Source organism: Chiroxiphia lanceolata, assembly GCF_009829145.1.
Source record: "Chiroxiphia lanceolata isolate bChiLan1 chromosome W unlocalized genomic scaffold, bChiLan1.pri scaffold_69_arrow_ctg1, whole genome shotgun sequence".
Lineage (NCBI taxonomy): Eukaryota > Metazoa > Chordata > Aves > Passeriformes > Pipridae > Chiroxiphia > Chiroxiphia lanceolata.
The window spans coordinates 47,145-66,001 of NW_022476507.1; the positions used below are offsets into that span (position 1 = coordinate 47,145).

The 18,857-nt window shown below is 49.9% G+C and overlaps 2 protein-coding genes across 2 annotated transcripts; one reads left to right on the forward strand and one right to left on the reverse strand.

Moving 5' to 3' along the window:
* The first annotated feature begins 563 nt into the window (after positions 1 to 563).
* LOC116781584 (olfactory receptor 14J1-like) lies at positions 564 to 4,246 on the forward strand. The gene is made up of 2 exons (XM_032677239.1): positions 564 to 1,475; positions 3,991 to 4,246. Exons 1-2 carry the CDS (start codon positions 564 to 566, stop codon positions 4,015 to 4,017), a joined length of 939 nt encoding a protein of 312 aa, XP_032533130.1. The 3' UTR covers positions 4,018 to 4,246.
* Positions 4,247 to 14,436: 10,190 nt separating this feature from the next.
* On the reverse strand, positions 14,437 to 15,663 carry LOC116781586 (olfactory receptor 14J1-like). The gene is made up of 2 exons (XM_032677241.1): positions 15,582 to 15,663; positions 14,437 to 15,419 (listed from the first exon to the last, which is right to left on the reverse strand). The coding sequence occupies exons 1-2, from the start codon at positions 15,661 to 15,663 to the stop codon at positions 14,437 to 14,439; spliced, it is 1,065 nt and encodes a 354-aa protein (XP_032533132.1).
* Between the last annotated feature and the right edge of the window lie 3,194 nt (positions 15,664 to 18,857).

Below are 18,857 nucleotides of genomic sequence, written 5' to 3' on the forward strand. Positions count from 1 at the left end.
AGTTGGGAACAAGAGAGAGGGACAGACCAGCTCCCCTCACTCTGCACAAAGCCCGGGACAATTTTCCTGCCTGGCAGGACCTACTCTGTTCTCCCTGAGTGCATCAGAAGTACTGAGGGGTTCTGACATCCAGGAACACTCCTCAGCAGAGATGAGGGGAGTCTGAAAAAACCAAACTCAAACTTCTGAAACTGCCTTCTGCTCTCTTGGTTCTTCTGGGAGTGCAGATGCTGACAAGCCCTTTTGCAGTGGGAGCAGTTTCATCTGACACAGCTGAACACCAGGACAGGTCCCTGTGCCCACCATGCCCATGACCCCACGGGTGCAGAGCAGGGCTGAGCCCTCACAGCCAGTGGGCAGAGGGTCTGCTCCTCATGGAAGATGTAGTGAGCCCCAACCAGAGCTCCAGCCCTGGAGCTGAAGGAAGGACTCCAAGAAAAGGAAAACCAATGGAGCAGTGAGAGGGGTGTTGGAATTTGGCTTTGATTTTTCTCAGAATGTTCTACCCTAACTTATCACTGTTATTTCCTACTTAAACAGTGCCCCACATCTAGAGGCAACAAATGTCCAACAGCAGCTCCATGCCCCAGTTCCTCCTCCTGGCATTCGCAGACAGGCGGGAGCTGCAGCTCCTGCACTTCTGGCTCTTCCTGGCCATCTCCCTGGCTGCCCTCCTGGCCAACGGCCTCATCCTCAGCGCCGTAGCCTGTGACCACCACCTGCACACCCCCATGGGCTTCTTCCTGCTCAACCTCTCCCTCACAGACCTGGGATCCATCTGCACCACTGTCCCCAAAGCCATGCACAATTCCCTCCAGAACACCACAACCATCTCCTACATGGGATGTGCTGCACAGCTCTTTTTCTTTGCCTTTTTCATGTCAGCAGAGTTTTCCCTCCTCACCATCATGTGCTACGACCGCTACGTTGCCATCTGCAAACCCCTGCACTACGGGACCCTCCTGGGCAGCAGAGCTTGTGCCCACATGGCAGCAGCTGCCTGGGCCACTGGCTTTCTCACTGCTCTGCTGCACACAGCCAATACATTTTCTCTGCCCCTGTGCCAGGGCAATGCCCTGGGCCAGTTCTTCTGTGAAATCCCACACATCCTCAAGCTCTCCTGCTCACACTCAGGCTACCTCAGGGAAATTGGGCTTATTGAAGTTGGTGTCTGTTTAGTGTTCTGTTGTTTCATTTTCATTGTTTTCTCCTATGTGCAGATCTTCAGGGCTGTGCTGAGGATCCCCTCTCAGCAGGGACGGCACAAAGCCTTTTCCACGTGCCTCCCTCACCTGGCGGTGGTCTCCCTGTTCCTCAGCACTGGCATATTTTCTGATCTGAAGCCCCCCTCAATCTCCTCCCCATCCCTGGACCTGGCCCTGTCAGTTCTGTACTCGGTGGTTCCTCCAGCACTGAACCCCCTCATCTACAGCCTGAGGAACCAGGAGCTCAAGGATGCCCTGAGAAAAATGATGGCTGGATGCTTTTCAGGAGCAATAAGGTGCCTGTGTTCTGGTGTGTAACATTCAGAATGGGACTCCTTAATGGCCCAGCCTTCCTGCTCAGGTTGCTTGTGGAGGTCATCGGGTTCTTCTTGCAATAATTTTCTGTGCAATGATATATTATTATGCATCTGCCTTCTATTTTAGTGTCTATACATTCAATTTGACCCCAAAATGTAAAAATTGTGCTCTCTGAGTATTTAAACAAAATAAAGGACCCTGTAGAGCCTTCTTTGTCCAAGACCCTTCTTCTTAGATGTTCCTAAAGGACAGCACACTGCAGGGTGTATTTGCAAATGGGAAGGGGACAATAATCCCAGCCCAGCAGCACTGCCAGGGAGCAGCAGTGCTTGGTCTTCCCAGAGCTGCTCTCTTGCCACTTCCACACTGTCCTCCTGAGCCCCTTTCTCACTGTAAGGCCTGAGTGCTCTCTGAGCACAGTCCTGGGGGCTGGAAGCCCTTGGAGCACAGGCAGGAACAGGCCCTGGGAACTTATGAAGCAGAGCTGGGCTCCCTTCCAGCATCTCCAGGATGCTGTGGGATCTTCTGAGGCCACTGCATGGACTGGGTCACTCCAGGGCTGGAACTCTCCTGCAGTGTCCCCATGACACTCCTACTCTCTGCTTTCCAGGTTCCATTTTCAGATCCAGTCTTCCCCTCCTGTTCCCAGGGACATCCTGGGAGTGCTTCAGAGCTGCCATCCTGGGGCAGCTCCTGCCCAGCGTGGGCAGGCACAAGGTCTCTCCACCTGCTCCTCTCCCCTCCCCAGTGCCACTGTTTTCTGCAGCCTCCTCCTCCTTGCCCAGCACAGCCCTCCTGGCACAGTTGGACACAGCCCTTGTTCTACCCCCTCCTCGGGCACCTGCCCAACCCCCTCAGCTCCAGCCTGAGGGCCACAAACCTTCAGGGCAGGGAGGCACTGGGGAAAATGCTGAGGAAACCTTTCAGCTGCACTCAAATACAATTGGAGGGGTTGGCCTGGAGGAATAAATCCCTTCTCATTCTCCAGAACCACCAGGACAAGCTGTGTTGTGTCCTGGGCACTCCTCTGCAAGTGTGGGCTATGGAAAAGGTTTTGGTGTCAGGGCTATTGAGAAGGCTGGGCAGTGTCACTGGGAGACCTCTCCCAAACCCTTGGAAAGGCCAGAGCCAGCCCAGAGCTTCCTGGGGCCTTGGCAAAGGCAGACATGGAGCCAGTCTGCAAACAGGGCAGCAAGGAGGGTTGGCAGAGTTCCAGACTGCTCAGGCTCAGCAGGGAAGGGGATAGGGCAAGTCCTCCTGCAGCCATTGCCAGGCATGGGAAGGACAAGGCAGGGATTGCAGAACCCCTGTGGGAGGGAAAAGAAGAGGATGTTGTGTGTCCAGACTTTATCAAGGCCCTTGACATGGTCTGCTGTGGTCTCCTTATGGCCAGACTGGTGAGAGCTGGACTGAAGAAGTGGAAGATGTGGTGGATGGGAAGTTGACTGAATGAAGAGTGTCCAATAAAATCCATGGTACAAAGTCCTCTTGGCAGAAACTTCCTGATGAATCCCCTCAGTGACCAGCCCTTGAACACCACTACAGAACATCTTTATTATCTCTCTGTACATTGGGAGAAAATGCATTTTTCAGTCCTTTGTGAATGATGCCAAATTTCAGGGAGCCCTTGAGCAACCTGTCCTGGTTTAAAGACACATATTGGGGTGGGAACTCCAATCAAATGAATTCACTCCTCTTTTATTCCCCACCAGTACAAGGAGACAAAATATAAGAAGGTATAAGTGAAAAAATAAGAGTTTACTGACAAGAAATATAGCAGCAAAAACAGCAATACCAACAGAACACTTCAAAGCAACAGCAGAGAAAGAAATTGTCTCCTCTCTCCCCCACTGCCCCAACTCCCTTTTGTAAACAGATGGAACCAGGGATCAACATGTGCCTCCCTTCCCCCTTTTCCTCCTGAATGAACAAAGAACAAGAAACAAAACCAGGGGAAAGAGGGGGCAAAGCAAAATGTGGGAAACTCTCTGGTCTGAGATCAGTTGTGCTGCCCAAGAACACGCTGACTCCAGAGGTGTCCAAGCGGGGCAGAGCCGGCGACTCCGGTCCGTGCGGCGGCGGGGGGGAGGCAGCAGCTCTACTTGATTCCATGGAGTTCTGGGGAGGCACAGTGGCCCCTTGGTTCCAGGAGGCTCTGAGATGTCTCAGGGTTCCTTTTGTTCAAAGGAGACCCCACATGTCACAGTGGGCCCTTGGTTCCATGAGATTCCCCAGTGTCCCTGCATTCCTTTGGTTCCATGAGGCCCTGCAGTGTCACGGTGCCACTTGATTCCGTGACGTTACAAAGAATCAGAATGGCCCCTTGATTTAAGGCCAACTGCACATGGGGTTGCCTTGGGGGGAGTGTGGGCACCCAGACAAGGGAGTTGTCACCCTCCTGGACTCAGCCCTGGGGTCACCACATCTGGACTGGTCTGTCTGGGTGTGGGGCTCTCCATTCTGGAAGAATGAAGAAGAACTGGAGAGGGTCTAGAGGAGATCTGACAGGATGGAGCTCTTGTCCCTATTGGAAATAGAATGAAATCTCCACAAAGAGTAGCGTGGAAGGTTCAGACTGAAGGTGAGGAAAAAGAAATGTCACTCAACAGGGACCCTTGTGCTGCAAGAGGTCACCCAGAGGGAGTCAGGATCAGCCCATGGCTTTGTGTTCCAGGGAACAGCCAGAGCTGGTGCAGAGACATCAGGGAGGGTCTAGAAATGCTGCTGGGAGGGGGGTGGGAAAGCAGGAGGGGGGTGTGCAGCCTGCAAGGCCAGAGCAGCAGCAGGGCCAGGGCAGGACAGCCTGCAGGAGAGATGGCCAAGGGCTCTGGCAGGGCTGCAAGGCCCAAAGGCACCCAGGCCTTTGTCCCCTTGCCTCTGGCAGCTGCCTCTGCCACTCAGGCCACCACAACCAACTTGCCTGGCAGGTTCTGCCCTTGGGTTCTGCCTCATCCCTCCCTCAGGAGCCTGGCAGGGGTTGCCCAGTTTTGGGCCTTTGTTGTTCCTCCCCCTCCCATCCCAGTGCCCCCCAAACAGCCCTGAGCCAGCCGGGAGGGACAGGATCTGCTGGGCCAGGGCCTGGGGCTCAGGCCTTGGCCTTTGTGCTCCACAAAACCAAGGCAGGCTTTGCTCAGCCGTGCAGGGGCCTGCCCAGAGCCTTTGTCTGCCTGCACTCCTGGCCTCCAAGGAGCTGCTCCAAGGAGTCCCTGGGGAGGCTTTGGCAGTGCCTGCCCTCAGTGGGGCCCAGCAATGCTTCAAGGCACTTGCAGTTTGGCTTCTGACTTCTTCAGCAGCTGCTTCAATCTTCTCTCAGTACCTCAGGATCATGGGCTGGGCTGCAAACACACCGTGGGGCTCATTAAATTCCAGAAATCCCTCAGGATGTCTTTGTCTTCCTTTAATTGTCTTCAAGGTAATTTCAAAACAAGTTTTCAAAGTTTGTACTTTTTTTGTTTTAATTCAAGGATGGCTATTTTTTAGTTCAGAGGAGAGGTGATAGAGGTGTTCTTCAAGTGATCTTGATGCTGTGTGTCTCCTCAGGAGATCCACACTGACCCTGAATGATCAACCTTGCTCCTCACCCCCCAGCCTCACCAGTTCTGACATGGCCCATCTTGGACTGACAGCTGATGCAACTCCAAACACACTTTGGGACCATTAAAACACAGGAAAACAAATTATTTTTCTTCCTTTAATTGTCTTCATGTCTTCAAGACTTCTATAGCTAATTGGAGTTGTTTTGTAGTTTAGCTAAGCAGGAAGATTTTAAAGTGGAAGTTACAAGAAATATATATTTTTTGATGAAAGGGAATGATTTACACAGAGCCTTGGGATGCAAGAGGGTCAGGGCTCAAAGGATTTTGATCCAAACACAGGGGGGTAAAAGCAATTAGTAGCACTTAATCATTGACCAATTGAACATTATCAAGTGATTCAATAGCATTTGCTACAATTTTAACAGTGACTGAATTATAGATTCATCATCATCACGGCTGGGCTTCGTGAACGAAGATTTGGGAAGGGCTCTATCCACGTTTGTTGCAAGCGTGTTGGTGGCTGAAAAGGCCAATATGAGATAGACATGTCTGGTTGCAAAAGGCACAGCAGAAAGACTCTTTAGATGGTATATTCTGCAAGACACGGTTCTTTCTGCGTTGTCTTTTCTCCTCGAGAGTGATCCTGCTGCGTTCTCAAAGGAGACAACTGCGTTATAGATGGTGTGTCTTCAGGCCTCCCAATTGGAGGCCAGAGTAGACCAGTTATGATGATCAATATGGCCAAGGCTGAGATGTTGTTTCAGGGAGTCCTTGTATCTTCTCTTTGGAGCTCCTCTCTTGCAGCAGCCAGTGGCAAGTTCACCATAGAGCAGGATCTTAGGGAGGCAGTGGTTGGTCCTTCATCCTGGAGACGTGCCCTGCCCAGAGCAGCTGTGTTCTCAGCAACATGGCCTCAATACTTGTGACTGCTGCTTGTTCTAGAACAGATGGATTGGTCACATAATCTGACCAGTGGATGTTTAGGATTGTGTGGAGACAGAGTTGATGGAAGCGTTCGAGGAGTCGCAGGTGGTGGCTGTAGATGACCCATGATTCAGACCCGTATAAGAGAGCAGACAGCACTATGGCTCTGTAAACACTGATCTCTGTACTTTTCTTCAGGTGTTTGTTTCGTCAAACTCTTTTATGAAGCTTTCCAAAAGCACTCTATGCCTTTGCTAACCTGCTGTCTATCTCCCCGTCAATCTTACCATCCGAGGAGATGAGGCTACCCAGGTGTGCTGGGTTGTATCTGCTCCCAAATCACACCCAGGGACAGTTTCACAAAGGTGCAGAAGGAGGGTTGGATGTACAATTGAAGAGCTGAGTTCAAGGACTGTGGATGCATTTTTGTGGTGCTGGTTGAGCAGCCTGGGTCCATCAGAGTGATGTCAGACAAAACTTTGCTCCTGCAGGATTCTGTGTGTGGAATGTGTGAAATGTGGTTGTTCTTCTGGCAGGATAAGAAGTTTTGCCTTCGTTGCTGTATCTAAAATAGGGTCTGGGACTTGTGTAAACTTCAGTGAAATCCAAACTGAATCCATCAGGCTCCATGAAACCATCCCACCTTCACCCTGCTGGAGTCTGTCCGGGTGCTCTGGTGCTGTGGCACGGGGTCATCCAGGGAGAATTGGAGCAATAAGGAACTGGGCTACAAGGCAGGTTTACAAAGAGTTTTACAAAACTGCCCCCCCTCCACAAAACCTCAGAAAAGAAGTGTGTCACATGTTACCAGAAGAATCACTGCAAACACCCTTTGTGCCACTCTGTGAACACCAAAATCATGGAATTGTGTGGACTTGCACTGTAAGTAAATCAGAGATTGCTTGTAGGAATCCCCAAATCAGAAGAAAACGCAGATCACTCATCTGTGGTGAAGTGTCCTGTGAGCAGGACTGAAATGTGCTGCACACACACGTGTTAGAGCACATCCTGGAAATATGGGAGGTTTGAAAACCATTTTCACATTTAATGACATTTCAGTTTTAACAGCTCATTTAAAACTTGAATAAAAATGTGTAAATCCAAGGAGTTTCCCTTAAAAATTAATTAAAACATTGCTTTTCTGGGATTTTTGTCATTCCATCTTATCTAGGTTTTGTAGAGGGCTAAGATGTGAATATTCAGTCTGCTACCTGTGACAATGCCTGACTTCACTTACAATATTTTTAATAGTTATATTCTGTTTAATCTCATTCTCATACCTATGATCTTAGACTTGTGTGATTCTGATGCTGTTTGTAACAGAGAATTTCCTTTGATTCACTGTGAGAGCTCTCCATGGAATGATGAACAGTAGTAAGAATATTAATCATTTATAGAGTGCTTTCTGTGTTCGAAATACAGGATAATCTTTAAATGAGCTCAGCTTTGCTCTCAGACATGTGAGTGAACTCTTCATTGGTTTGAAAAAAATTGTTACCTGACATAGAATTTTTTTTTTATTTTCTAGTCTTACTGGGTATTTTGGAAAAGGTTTGTTTATTTTTGTAGGGCAGAATATTGTCTTATCTTAAGTTTGAGACCTTAAAAGGTTTGCAAAGGACGTGGAGGTTGCTGTGGTGTCCTCTGATGATTTCAGCTGATCAACTGAATGCTTCCAATCCTTTTATCTGTGAGGGGACTGCAGGCCATGCTGGAAAGCAGGTGTTACTGCAGGTGACTTTTTCTGCTCTGTGCAATGAGTTAGCTTATAAACTCCTAAGGGAAGCATTTTTCTAGTGAATTCAGAAATTTTTACCAGTGTATCATAGGCACAAGAATTAACACTATTGTTTGGAATCTGCAGTTCTCACACAACTTTTCTAGAAGATCAGTAATTTCTGAGAGCTGGCTCCTGTTTGCAGTATAGAGCAGTCAGCTCTGCAATGCATGGTTGCTTCATGGGTTGGTTTGTTTATTTTCCAAGGTTTACAAGTACCATAAACTGTTGCCAAAAGCAGGAGAAATGATGAATAATATTTTTTTCTCCCCAATAGCCAGAATTTTGTTTGTGTGTGTGTGTGTGTGTTATTGGTATAAACAGCAAGTCTTCTTTTGAGTAGGAATAAGACTTAGTTCATGAAGGCAGTGAACTGTAGCAGACACAAGGTCTAACATTTGTTCTTCTCCCCCTTTCTTGTTTTTTCATGACAGATAATGCTCATTATTCTGTTGTAAATGATACTCAGATGTTCTGCAGCAGCAGGAAATTCAATGTGTGGGTACCATTAAAGGCCTGATTCCATTTTCTAACTCCACAGTGCAAGTGAATGCACCCAACAGCCAGGGCAGCTTGATGAGTGATGCTGTAACAATTGTCAGGCCTCCAGGAGGTGAGTGTTACATTTCTGTGCCTGTAACAATTCCACAAACACTCTGCTGAACAAAATGTTATTTGTTAACTGAGGACTGGAAGTTCTGAAGAATAGGTTTGCATTAGTAGTTCTTACTACCAAAATTGTTCTTTTTGGCTTCTAATTTGTCACATTGTTAACTTTAAGAACTAGAGAACGAAAACAGTTACGTAGTTAACATATTGTGAAGGTGAGAGGTGTATCATGTACTTCATGATGGTGTATTCTATCAGGGACAGTTGATCTAGTCAAGAATATAGAGAGACTCAGCTGCATTTTGGAACCTGTTTTAGAATAGAAGTTGGAAGTGCTGACAAGGAGCACTCACTGGATAGACTTAGAGAATTTGTTTAATAACAGTAATAGAAACCACTGGCAATATATTGAGCCAGAATCCACCAAGTTCTTTAGTTGTAAGAAAGTCAGTTCCAATGTGCTGATTTACAGTGCCTGAGGCTCTAAACCCCTCTGGTTGTTCTCTTCATAACAATTGGAAATGAGAGAATTGAGCAAATACACCCTGAACACTGTGAGTGTTTTGTTCTCTGGTTTTGTTTTGGTTGGTTGTTGGTGGTTTTTTATTTTTCAAGAAAGCTTTTACATTTGTAGCTGGTGTAGGTGTGTCCCTTTTGCATTCCCTTTTCATGGCCATCCTGGAGAAGTAGCTTTGGTTGAATAAATGCCAGTGAAAACAATTTAAGCCAGTTTTGAATTCTAAAGCGAGAGCCCAACAAATCTTGATCTTGAGAGATATGTAGGTGTAGCTGTTGAGTAAGAATAGTGTAGAGTGACATCCATACCATTTTAAAGGAAAAGAAAAACAAAAACAAAGAAAAGAGAAATCTCATAAACCTTAGAGCTCAAAAATAGAGTTAAACTTGAAACAGTTTGCTTCTAAACAGCTGGATTAGGTTTGTGTCCAAACCAGTAGAAAGACTTCAGGAAAGTGAGTAAATCCAATACAGAGTTTGTGTGACAGATTACTGAGAAATAAGAAAAAAGTCAATCTCCAGCACATTTTATACTTTTCCAGTTTTACTGTCGAGTTGCACCTAATATTAACAAATATACTTTCTTCTAGAATAATAAAACTGCATCTGAGTTTCATTGCTCATTTAAGACTGAGCAGTAAGATAATGTTATTTCTAATTCCAGTGCCATATTTTAATTTTACATAGCAAAACTTGGTAGTGAAAATGTTACCAAATGACAAAGGAAAGGATCTATAAAGATAAGCAAGGCTGTGCAGAGGTCTATGACAGCCATTCAGATAGACTTTCTTTCATGATTAGGTTGTTGTTGATCACAATTAGAAAACTTATAGCTTTGAGATTATCTTTTTTATGACCTTGTGATAGTTTAAAAGCAATACCTCATTGGTTAAATAGGTTTTAGTTCATGTTTCCTTTTAGATGATGCTCTGAAAACATATTATTCTGATTTACACATAAAATAATGCTGAAAAGCACGTGGCATTCCCTAGGATATGTGTGTTTAAGTAGAATTAAATTATCAGGGAGAGTTATTAAAGAAATTGTCCAAATTATTGTCCATGGACACGTTCAACTAGCTCAGGGTTCTCACAGCCCTTTCTAACCTGACCTTGAATGTTTCCAAGGCTGGGGCTTCTATGACCTCTCTGGGTGACTCATGCCAGTGTTTCACCACCTTCAGTGTAAAAAATTTCTTCATCATATCTAATTGAAATCTGCTCTTTTTTAGTTGAAAACCATTATCACTTGTCTTATTACAACTAAGTCTGTCCCCGTCCTTCTTATAAGTATGATCTCAGGAGCTCCTGACAAGCCTTGACCAAACCAGCTGAGCAATGAAGAGCCCCTGGACTGGACCAGGGTGTGGGGAAGTGTCCCTGGACTGGACCAGGTGCTCCTGGATGATACAGGTGGGAACAATCCGGAGTGTATGAGCAGGGGAACACAGGATAATCAGTCATCCCCTGAAAACCTTGGAACATTCCCTACCTGAATAGTAACCCAATTTACACAGTTTGGATACAATTCCCAAATAGTTTGGAAACTCCAGTCATTCCTGACACCAGGATGGAAATTCAGCAGATAACTCAAGCCAGTCCCCTTGGGAGCCCACAACCAGCGGGGCTGAGGGAGGCCCTGGCAGCTCCCCAGCACCTCCCTCTCAGTGGGACACCTCTGGCAGCCTCTCCCAGCTCGGGAACCCTCCAGTTTGCAACACTCCAAAAACCCTCGCTGATGCCCAGGACAATTCTGATCCCCCTCCACAAACACTCCTCCAGCTGGGACCCTTGTCTGGTGGGAAACACAAAGGGATTTGGGGGAGTGTTTCCCTGACAAGGAGGAGAATTTGGGAGAGGGACCTGTCCACAGCCAGCTATTGATGTGTCCATGCATCTCTGCCTGGGTGTGGGTGTGAACTGACTGTGACATGAATGTTGTTGTGAATCTATAATTCAGTCACTGTTAAAATTGTGGTAAATGCTATCAAACCACTTCATAATTGTTCAATTGGTCAATGACTAAGTGCTACTAATGTTATTTCCCTCCTTGTCTTTGGATCAAAATCCTTTGCACCCTGACTCTTGCATCCCAACGTTCTGTGAAAATCATTCTCTTTCATAAAAAAATATATTTTTTTTGTGACATCTACTTTGAAATCTTCCTGCTTAGCTAAACTACAAAACAACTCCAATTAGCTGTAGAAGTCTTGAAGATTCGAAAAAAAATAAAGGAAGGGAAATAATTTGTTTTTCAGTGTTTTAATGGGTCCCACAGTGTGTTTGGAGTTGCATCAGCTGTCAGTCCAAGATGGGCCATGTCAGAACTGGTGAGGCTGGGGGGTGAGGAACAAGGTTGATCATGCAGGGTCAGTGTGGATCTCCTGAGGAGACACTCAGCATCAAGATCACGTGGAGAACACCTCTATCACCTCTTCTCTGAACTAAAAAATATCCATCATTGAATTAAAATAAAAAAAGTACAAACTTTGAAGACTTGTTTTGAAATTGCCTTGAAGACAATTAAAGGAAGACAAAGAGATCCTGAGGGATTTCTGGAATTTAATGAGCCCCACGGTGTGTTTGCAGCCCAGTCCATGATCCTGAGGTACTGAGAGAAGATTGAAGCAGGTGCTGAAGAAGTCAGAAGCCAAACTGCAAGTGCCTTGAAGCATTGCTGGGCCCCACTGAGGGCAGGCACTGCCAAAGCCTCCCCAGGGACTCCTCGGAGCAGCTCCTTGGAGGCCAGGAGTGCAGGCAGACAAAGGCTCTGGGCAGGCCCCTGCACTGCTGAGCAAAGCCTGCCTTGGTTTTGTGGAGCACAAAGGCCAAGGCCTGAGCCCCAGGCCCTGGCCCAGCAGATCCTGTCCCTCCCGGCTGGCTCAGGGCTGTTTGGGGGGCACTGGGATGGGAGGGGGAGGAACAACAAAGGCCCAAAACTGGGCAACCCCTGCCAGGTTCCTGAGGGAGGGGCGAGGCAGAAACCAAGTGCAGAACCTGCCAGGCAAGTTGGTTGTGGTGGCCTGAGTGGCAGAGGCAGCTGCCAGAGGCAAGGGGACAAAGGCCTGGGTGCCTTTGGGCCTTGCAGCCCTGCCAGAGCCCTTGGCCATCTCTCCTGCAGGCTGTCCTGCCCTGGCCCTGCTGCTGCTCTGGCCTTGCAGGCTGCACATACCCCTCCTGCTTTCCCACCCCCCTCCCAGCAGCATTTCTAGACCCTCCCTGATGTCTCTGCACCAGCTCTGGCTGTTGCCATGTGCACTTGACCTGATTAACTTGGATCTTGAGCCCCTGTGCCACAGGACATCCCTCCCAGAGCCCAGGCCCTTCTCCTGGGGGTCACTGCAGAGCTGAGCAGATCCAGGTCACCTCCCATTCCTCTGCCAACCCCCTGGGCCTGCTCTGGGCCCTCCAGGTCCTTGACCTGCTCCCAAGGGCTGTGGGGGTGCTGAATGGTCAGGGCTTGGGGTTTAATGCTCAGGGTCAGGATGAGGCAGAACTTTGGGAGGTTTGTTGTTCTGCTGGCAGTGTCTGGTTCATGATTAGGGGAAGAGGGTTTTGGGCTGGGTCAGGATTAAAGCTTGGCTTTTCATACTGGTAATACAGTTTTGGGAATGGGGTGGGCATTGGAGTACAAATAAGAGTCTGCAGTTCTGGGTTTGGGCTTTACCTTTGAGGTCAGGTTGAGGCTGGGATTAGAGCAGTGGATTCCTTTCCTTGGGGGTGGCAGTACTTTTGGGTAGTGTTGGGGCTTGAGGGTATAAAGAGGGTAAAGGTCCATCAGGAGTGTTTGCACAGTTAGTATTTCAGCACCCTCAGAATGACCCAAACTTGGTTTTACCTCATCAAAATCTTTCTTCTCCATTGGCCAAGCCCCTCTTTCCTTCCCCATTTATCTTTTCCCTTTTAGCCTAGTTCCTCTTTACCTCCCCAAAACATGCATCTGGACGGGGTCAGCTTTGTGATGACACTCATGGAATTAAGAGGCTATTGGGACACTGCAGGGCCTCATGGAAACCAAGGAACACAGGGACACTGTGAAATCTCATGGAACCAGGGGACCATTTAATATTTGGGGCCTTGTGGAACAAAAGGAACCCTGAAACAGTTTGGAACTTCATGGAACCCAGGAACGATTGTTGTCACTGTGGTGCTTCATGGAAACAAAGGAACCCTGGGACACAGTGGAACCTCATAAAATCAAGGGGCCACTGTGACACTACAGGGCCTTTTTGGAGCCAAATGGACCTTGGGACACTGGGGAACCCTATGGAATCAAGGGGCCATTGTGACACTGGGAAAACTTGTGGAAAAATGGAACCAAGGGACACTGTGCAACTTCATGGAATCAAGGGGTCATTCTGACACTGAGGACACCTCATGGACTCAAGGGACCACTGTGACACTACAGGGCATTCTGGAGCCAAATGAACCCGGGGACACTGTGCAGCCTCATGGAATCAAGGGGACATTTTAACACTTAAAAGCCTCATGGAAACAAGAAAAAATCTAGGCTTGTCCAGGTCCTGAGGGTGATTCAGAAGGGAGGCAGCAGTGATTTCTCCCTACAGACCCATCACTCCAATGGTCTCTCCCTGCAGCCCATGGGTGTCCTGAGCATTTTGCCCAGTGCCTCCCTGCCCTGAAGGTTTCTGGCCATCAGGCTGGAGCTGAGGGGGTTGGGCAGGTGCCTGAAGAGGGGGTAGAACAAGGGCTGTGTCCAACTGTGCCAGGAGGGCTGTGCTGGGCAAGGAGGAGGAGGCTGCAGAAAACAGTGGCACTGGGGAGGGGAGAGGAGCAGGTGGGGAGACCTTGTGCCTGCCCACGCTGGGCAGGAGCTGCCCCAGGATGGCAGCTCTGAAGCACTCCCAGAATGTCCCTGGGAACAGGAGGGGAAGACTGGATCTAAAAATGAAACCTGGAAAGCAAAGAGCAGGAGTGTCATGGTGTCACTGCAGGAGAGTTGCAGCCCTGGAACAAGGTCACAGAAGTGACCCGGTACATGCCCTGCCCTCAGAAGATCCCATAGCATCCTGGAGATGCTGGAAGGGAGCCCAGCTCTGCTTCACAAGTTCCCAGGGCCTGTCCCTGCCTGTGTTCCAAGGGCTTCCAGCCCCCAGGACTTGTGCTCAGAGAGCACTCAGGCCTTACAGTGAGAAAGGGGCTCAGGAGGACAGTGTGGAAGTGGCAAGAGAGCAACTCCGCAAAGACCAAGCACTGCTGCTCCCTGGCAGTGCTGCTGGGCTGGGATTATTGTCCCCTCCCCGTTTGCAAATACACCCTGTCCTGCAGTGTACTGTCCTTTAGGAACATATAAGAAGAAGAGTCTTGGACAAAGAAGGCACTGCAGGGTCCTTTATTTTATTTAAATACTCAGCCAGTACAATTCATCATTTATACATCTCTGGGTCAAATTGAATGTGCAGGCACTAAATTAGAAGACAGATGCATAATAATATATCATTGCACAGAAAATTATTGCCAGAAGAACCTGATGACCTCCACAAAAAGCCTGAGCAGGAAGGCTGGGCCATTAAGGAGTCCCATCCTGAATGCTACACACCAGAAAACAGGCACTTTATTGCTCCTGAAAAGCATCCAGTCACCATTTTTCTCAGGGCATCCTTGATCTCCTGATTCCTGAGGCTGTAGATGAGGGGGTTTAGTGCTGGAGGAACCACCGAGTACAGAACTGACAGGGCCAGATCCAGGGATGGGGAGGAGATGGAGGGGGGCTCCAGGTGGGCAAATATGCCAGTGCTGGCAAACAGGGAGACCACGGCCAGGTGAGGGAGGCAGGTGGAAAAGGCTTTGTGCCGTCCCTGCTGAGAGGGGATCCTCAGCACAGCCCTGAAGATCTGCACATAGGAGAAAACAATGAAAATGAAACAACCAAATCCCAAACAGCAACTAACCCCAATGAGCCCAGTTTCCCTGAGGTAGCCTGAGTGTGAGCAGGAGAGCTTGAGGATGTGTGGGATTTCACAGAAGAACTGGCCCAGGGCATTGCCCTGGCACAGGGGCAGGGAAAATGTACTGGCTGAGTGCAGAAGAGAATTGAGAAAGCCAGTGGCCCAGGCAGCTGCTGCCATGTGGGCACAAGCTCTGCTGCCCAGGAGGGTCCCGTAGTGCAGGGGTTTGCAGATGGCAACGTAGCGGTCGTAGCACATGATGGTCAGGAGGAAATACTCTGCTCCAAGGAAGAAGAAAAAGAAAAAGGTCTGTGCAACACATCCCATGTAGGAGATGGTTGTGGTGTTCTGGAGGGAACTGTGCATGGCTTTGGGGACAGTGGTGCAGATGCAGCCCAGGTCTGTGAGGGAGAGGTTGAGCAGGAAGAAGCCCATGGGGGTGTGCAGGTGGTGGTCGCAGGCTACGGCGCTGAGGATGAGGCCGTTGGCCAGGAGGGCAGCCAGGGAGATGGCCAGGAAGAGCCAGAAGTGCAGGAGCTGCAGCTCCCGCCTGTCTGCAAATACCAGGAGGAGGAACTGGGGCATGGAGCTGCTGTTGCACATTTGCTGCCTCTTGGTGTGGGGCACTATTCAAGGAGGAAATACCAGCAGTACATTAGCAAGAAACTTCCTGAGAAAAAGCAAAGCCATTTCCCAATACTCCCCTCCCTGTTACACTCCCCCACCTGTTTTCCTCTTCTAGGAGTCTCTCCTTCAGCTCCATGGCTGAAGCCCTACTCAGGGCTCACAACATCTTCCATGAGGAGCAGACCCTCTGCCCACTGGCTGTGAGGGCTCAGCCCTGCTCTGCACCGGTGGGGTCATGGGCATGGTGGGCACAGGGGCCCGTCCTGGTGTTCAGCTGTGTCAGATGAAACTGCTCCCACTGCAAAAGAATTTGTCAGCATCTGCACTCCCAAGAAGAACCAAGAGAGCAGAAGGCAGTTTCAGAAGTTTGGGATTGTTTTCAGACTCCCTCATCTCTGCTGAGGAGTGTTCCTGGATGTCAGAACCCCTCAGCACTTCTGATGCACTCAGGGAGAACAGAGCAGGTCCTACCAGGCAGGAGGATTGTCTGGGGCTTAGTGCAGAGGAAGGGAACCTGGTTTGTCCCTCTCTTGTTCCCAACTGCCCTGGGTTTGCTCCTTCCTGAGATGGAGATTGATCACACTCCCATTTGGGTCTGAAAAGCCACCAGACACTGTTGAGAGCAGAGGGATCCATCCCACACCCCTCGATGTCTCAGTCTGTCTCAAGGGCTCAGCACCCACTTGGAGCCAAGGACACTCGTGGCTCATCTCCCCAACCCAACAGCATCTCCTGGCATGGGCACAGCATCTCTGCCCCTCTCCACTGGGGCTTTCAGAGAACACAGCTGTGCTGGGAGGGTGATTTGCATTCTCCAGGGCAGCTCCCAGCTTGGAAGGACACCTCAGAAAAGAGCCAAGTGTCCTAATGACTGGGTCTGATTGAGGGCAGAGGACAATTGGAATGTCTCATTCCCAGGGACACACCTGCCATAGGGAATCCCAGGATCAGTGTTGGACTGTGTAGCTTAAACTGCCCTCCCCAAAGAGCCTGAGTGAGAGAAGGAGGGAACAACCTCAGGACCAGGGGCAAGCTGAGAACCAAGGAAATGCAGAGGGAGGGCCCAGCTGGGAGAGGCCAGGGCAGAGCCCACTGGGCACTCAGGGCAGCATCACCCTGAGCCAGCTGGGCCACCTCCCAGACACCAACAGTGCCAGCAAGTTGTTCTCAGCCTTCTGCAGCTCCTCAGAGTTCCCTCTGCAACTCAAACCACCAGACATGTGGCTTGAGAGCTTGAGAGAAATCCCTCCTTGGACCTTCCCCTTGAAGTATCCCCTGGAAAATATCCTGGGGTGCTCTGGTTCTGTGAGCAGCCCTGACCCATGAAACTCTCACTGGATAGCAGAAGAAACCTGCCCTGCCCTGCCAGGTTTTGCTCTTTCCACCCCCAGCCTGTGCCCAGCCCTGAGGGAGCTCCCCAGCCCGGCTGAGAGCTGCCCCTGGCAGTGGCAGAACTCCTGCCCCGGCACAGCCCTGGGCTACAGGACCCTGCTCTGCAGGACAGCTTGGGGCAGCCTGGGTGGCACAGCCCGGCTTCACAACCCCTCAGCAATCCCTGGGAGAAGGGAACCCTGCTGGGATGTGCCTGGGATGGTGCAGCAGGGAGTGGGATGTGCCAGCATTAGGAGATCTTTGCCCCAACTGCAGACACATTGCCCTTCATGCTGACTCACTGTGAGGGAGCCTGGAAAGATTCCTCTTCCAGTGGATCTTCCTCTCGACTTCCCTCCCAACCCAGGCTGTGTGTGACCTCGCTCTGCCTTGCTTTTGTGCCCTGGGTGCTGCAGGCAGTGCCCTCAGCCCTGCTGGGCTGTGCAGAGGAGCTGCTCATCAGCAGAACTGTCTCTTTGAAGCTCTTGCTTGCCAGGAGCTCCCTGTGTGCCAGGAGCCCAGCCCAGCTCAGCAGCACAGCAACACCCCCAGGCATTTCATGACCCTCTGGGGGGTTTGGCGTTGTTTACATGAGGCTCAGTCCCTGAGAGGAAGTTCAAACAACTTTTCAAGAAGTCAAAGTGAGATTGAAACACTAAAGTTTCTTGTAGTGCTAATGAGTCTCATTGAGAGACACAACTGAGAACGTGTCCCCAGGTTCCAGTTAGAGCAGAGAACTGCAGACAGTGATGACAAGGATGGACAAGCAAGGGAAAGGTGGCTCTGATGCTGAAGAAACCTTGACTTGTTTCCTTAATCCAGAGGACCAAGCCCTGACCCCCAGCCCCTGGGAAGGAAGACCCTGTCCCTGCCTCATTCCTCAGGGCTCTTCCTGGGGCACTGGGATGTGGGATGTGCAATGCCAAGGGCAGGACCATGGGGTGGCACCTGCCAGGCTGCTGCGCAGGGACAAGGAGGCCAGGAGGCCCCAGGGCTGCAAGGGCCACTCCCCTCCTCCTGGCCTCAGGGGTACAGACAGCAGCCATGGCCAAAGGCCTGCAGAAGGTGGCTGTGTCAGGGCCTTTCAGCTTCTCCCCATCCCTGTCTCCTCTCCAGCCCAGGCTGTCCTACGGTGTCCATGCCCTGCCCCTTTCCCTGCAGGCTGTCGTCATCCCCCTGGCTGCCCCACCTGGCTGGCACCTTCCTGCACTGACATCTCTGCGTCCTCCCTGGCTCTTCCTGCACACACAAAGCCTTGGGCTCATCCAGACTCCTTCTTTGTGACATATTGCACCACAACACTGACCTCAGAGGGAAATTTCTGACTTCTTGTCACCAGTCTAGGCCACCCCAGCTGCCCTTGGTGGCACTAGTTCTTTCTTAGGCTGTTTTCTGACAGGAAGAAAAGCTCCACCAGCCCTGACACCCCCCTTCCAGACCTCTCAGGCTACTCCTCTACTGTCCTCAATCTTCACACCCCTGACCCCTGAGTCCTCAGCCTCTATATACGGGTCATGTGCTTGGGGCCCCAAATTCCTTCCTGGGGGATCTCTGGGACCTCTCCAGGGTTTTGGAAGATGACAATAGAGTGCTCTTATACCAGGAAACACAGAGGGACACCTTTTTCCAAGGGTTGTCTTGGCAGAATGAGGCACAATCTCTTTAAACTTTCTGGTACAAGGGAGCTCTGAACTCTGGGTACAGGGGGAGCTCCAAGTGCCAACCACTGGAGTGGGAGCTACAAATCATCAGGGCTTGTGTTCTTTGGAGGGCCAGACACTGGTCTGGTGAAGAAGGACCGGTGGGAGCCTCAGGGATCTACATGGTGTGCTACATTTCCTTCATCTCTGTCTCTCTCTCACTGGCTTCCCACCACCTCCTTCTTCTCTCTCTCTCTTTCTTTCTTTTTGTCTCCCTCCTATTTACTGTCAAATCAGAGCTGGACTGCTGACTTTGGCACATGGTCTCCTTTGCGCTGAATTTGGGCGGAGGCGTCTCTTAATAATGGGAACCTGAGAGTATCCATGAGGTTTTACAGTGTGGGAATGGCCACTGGATTCCATGAG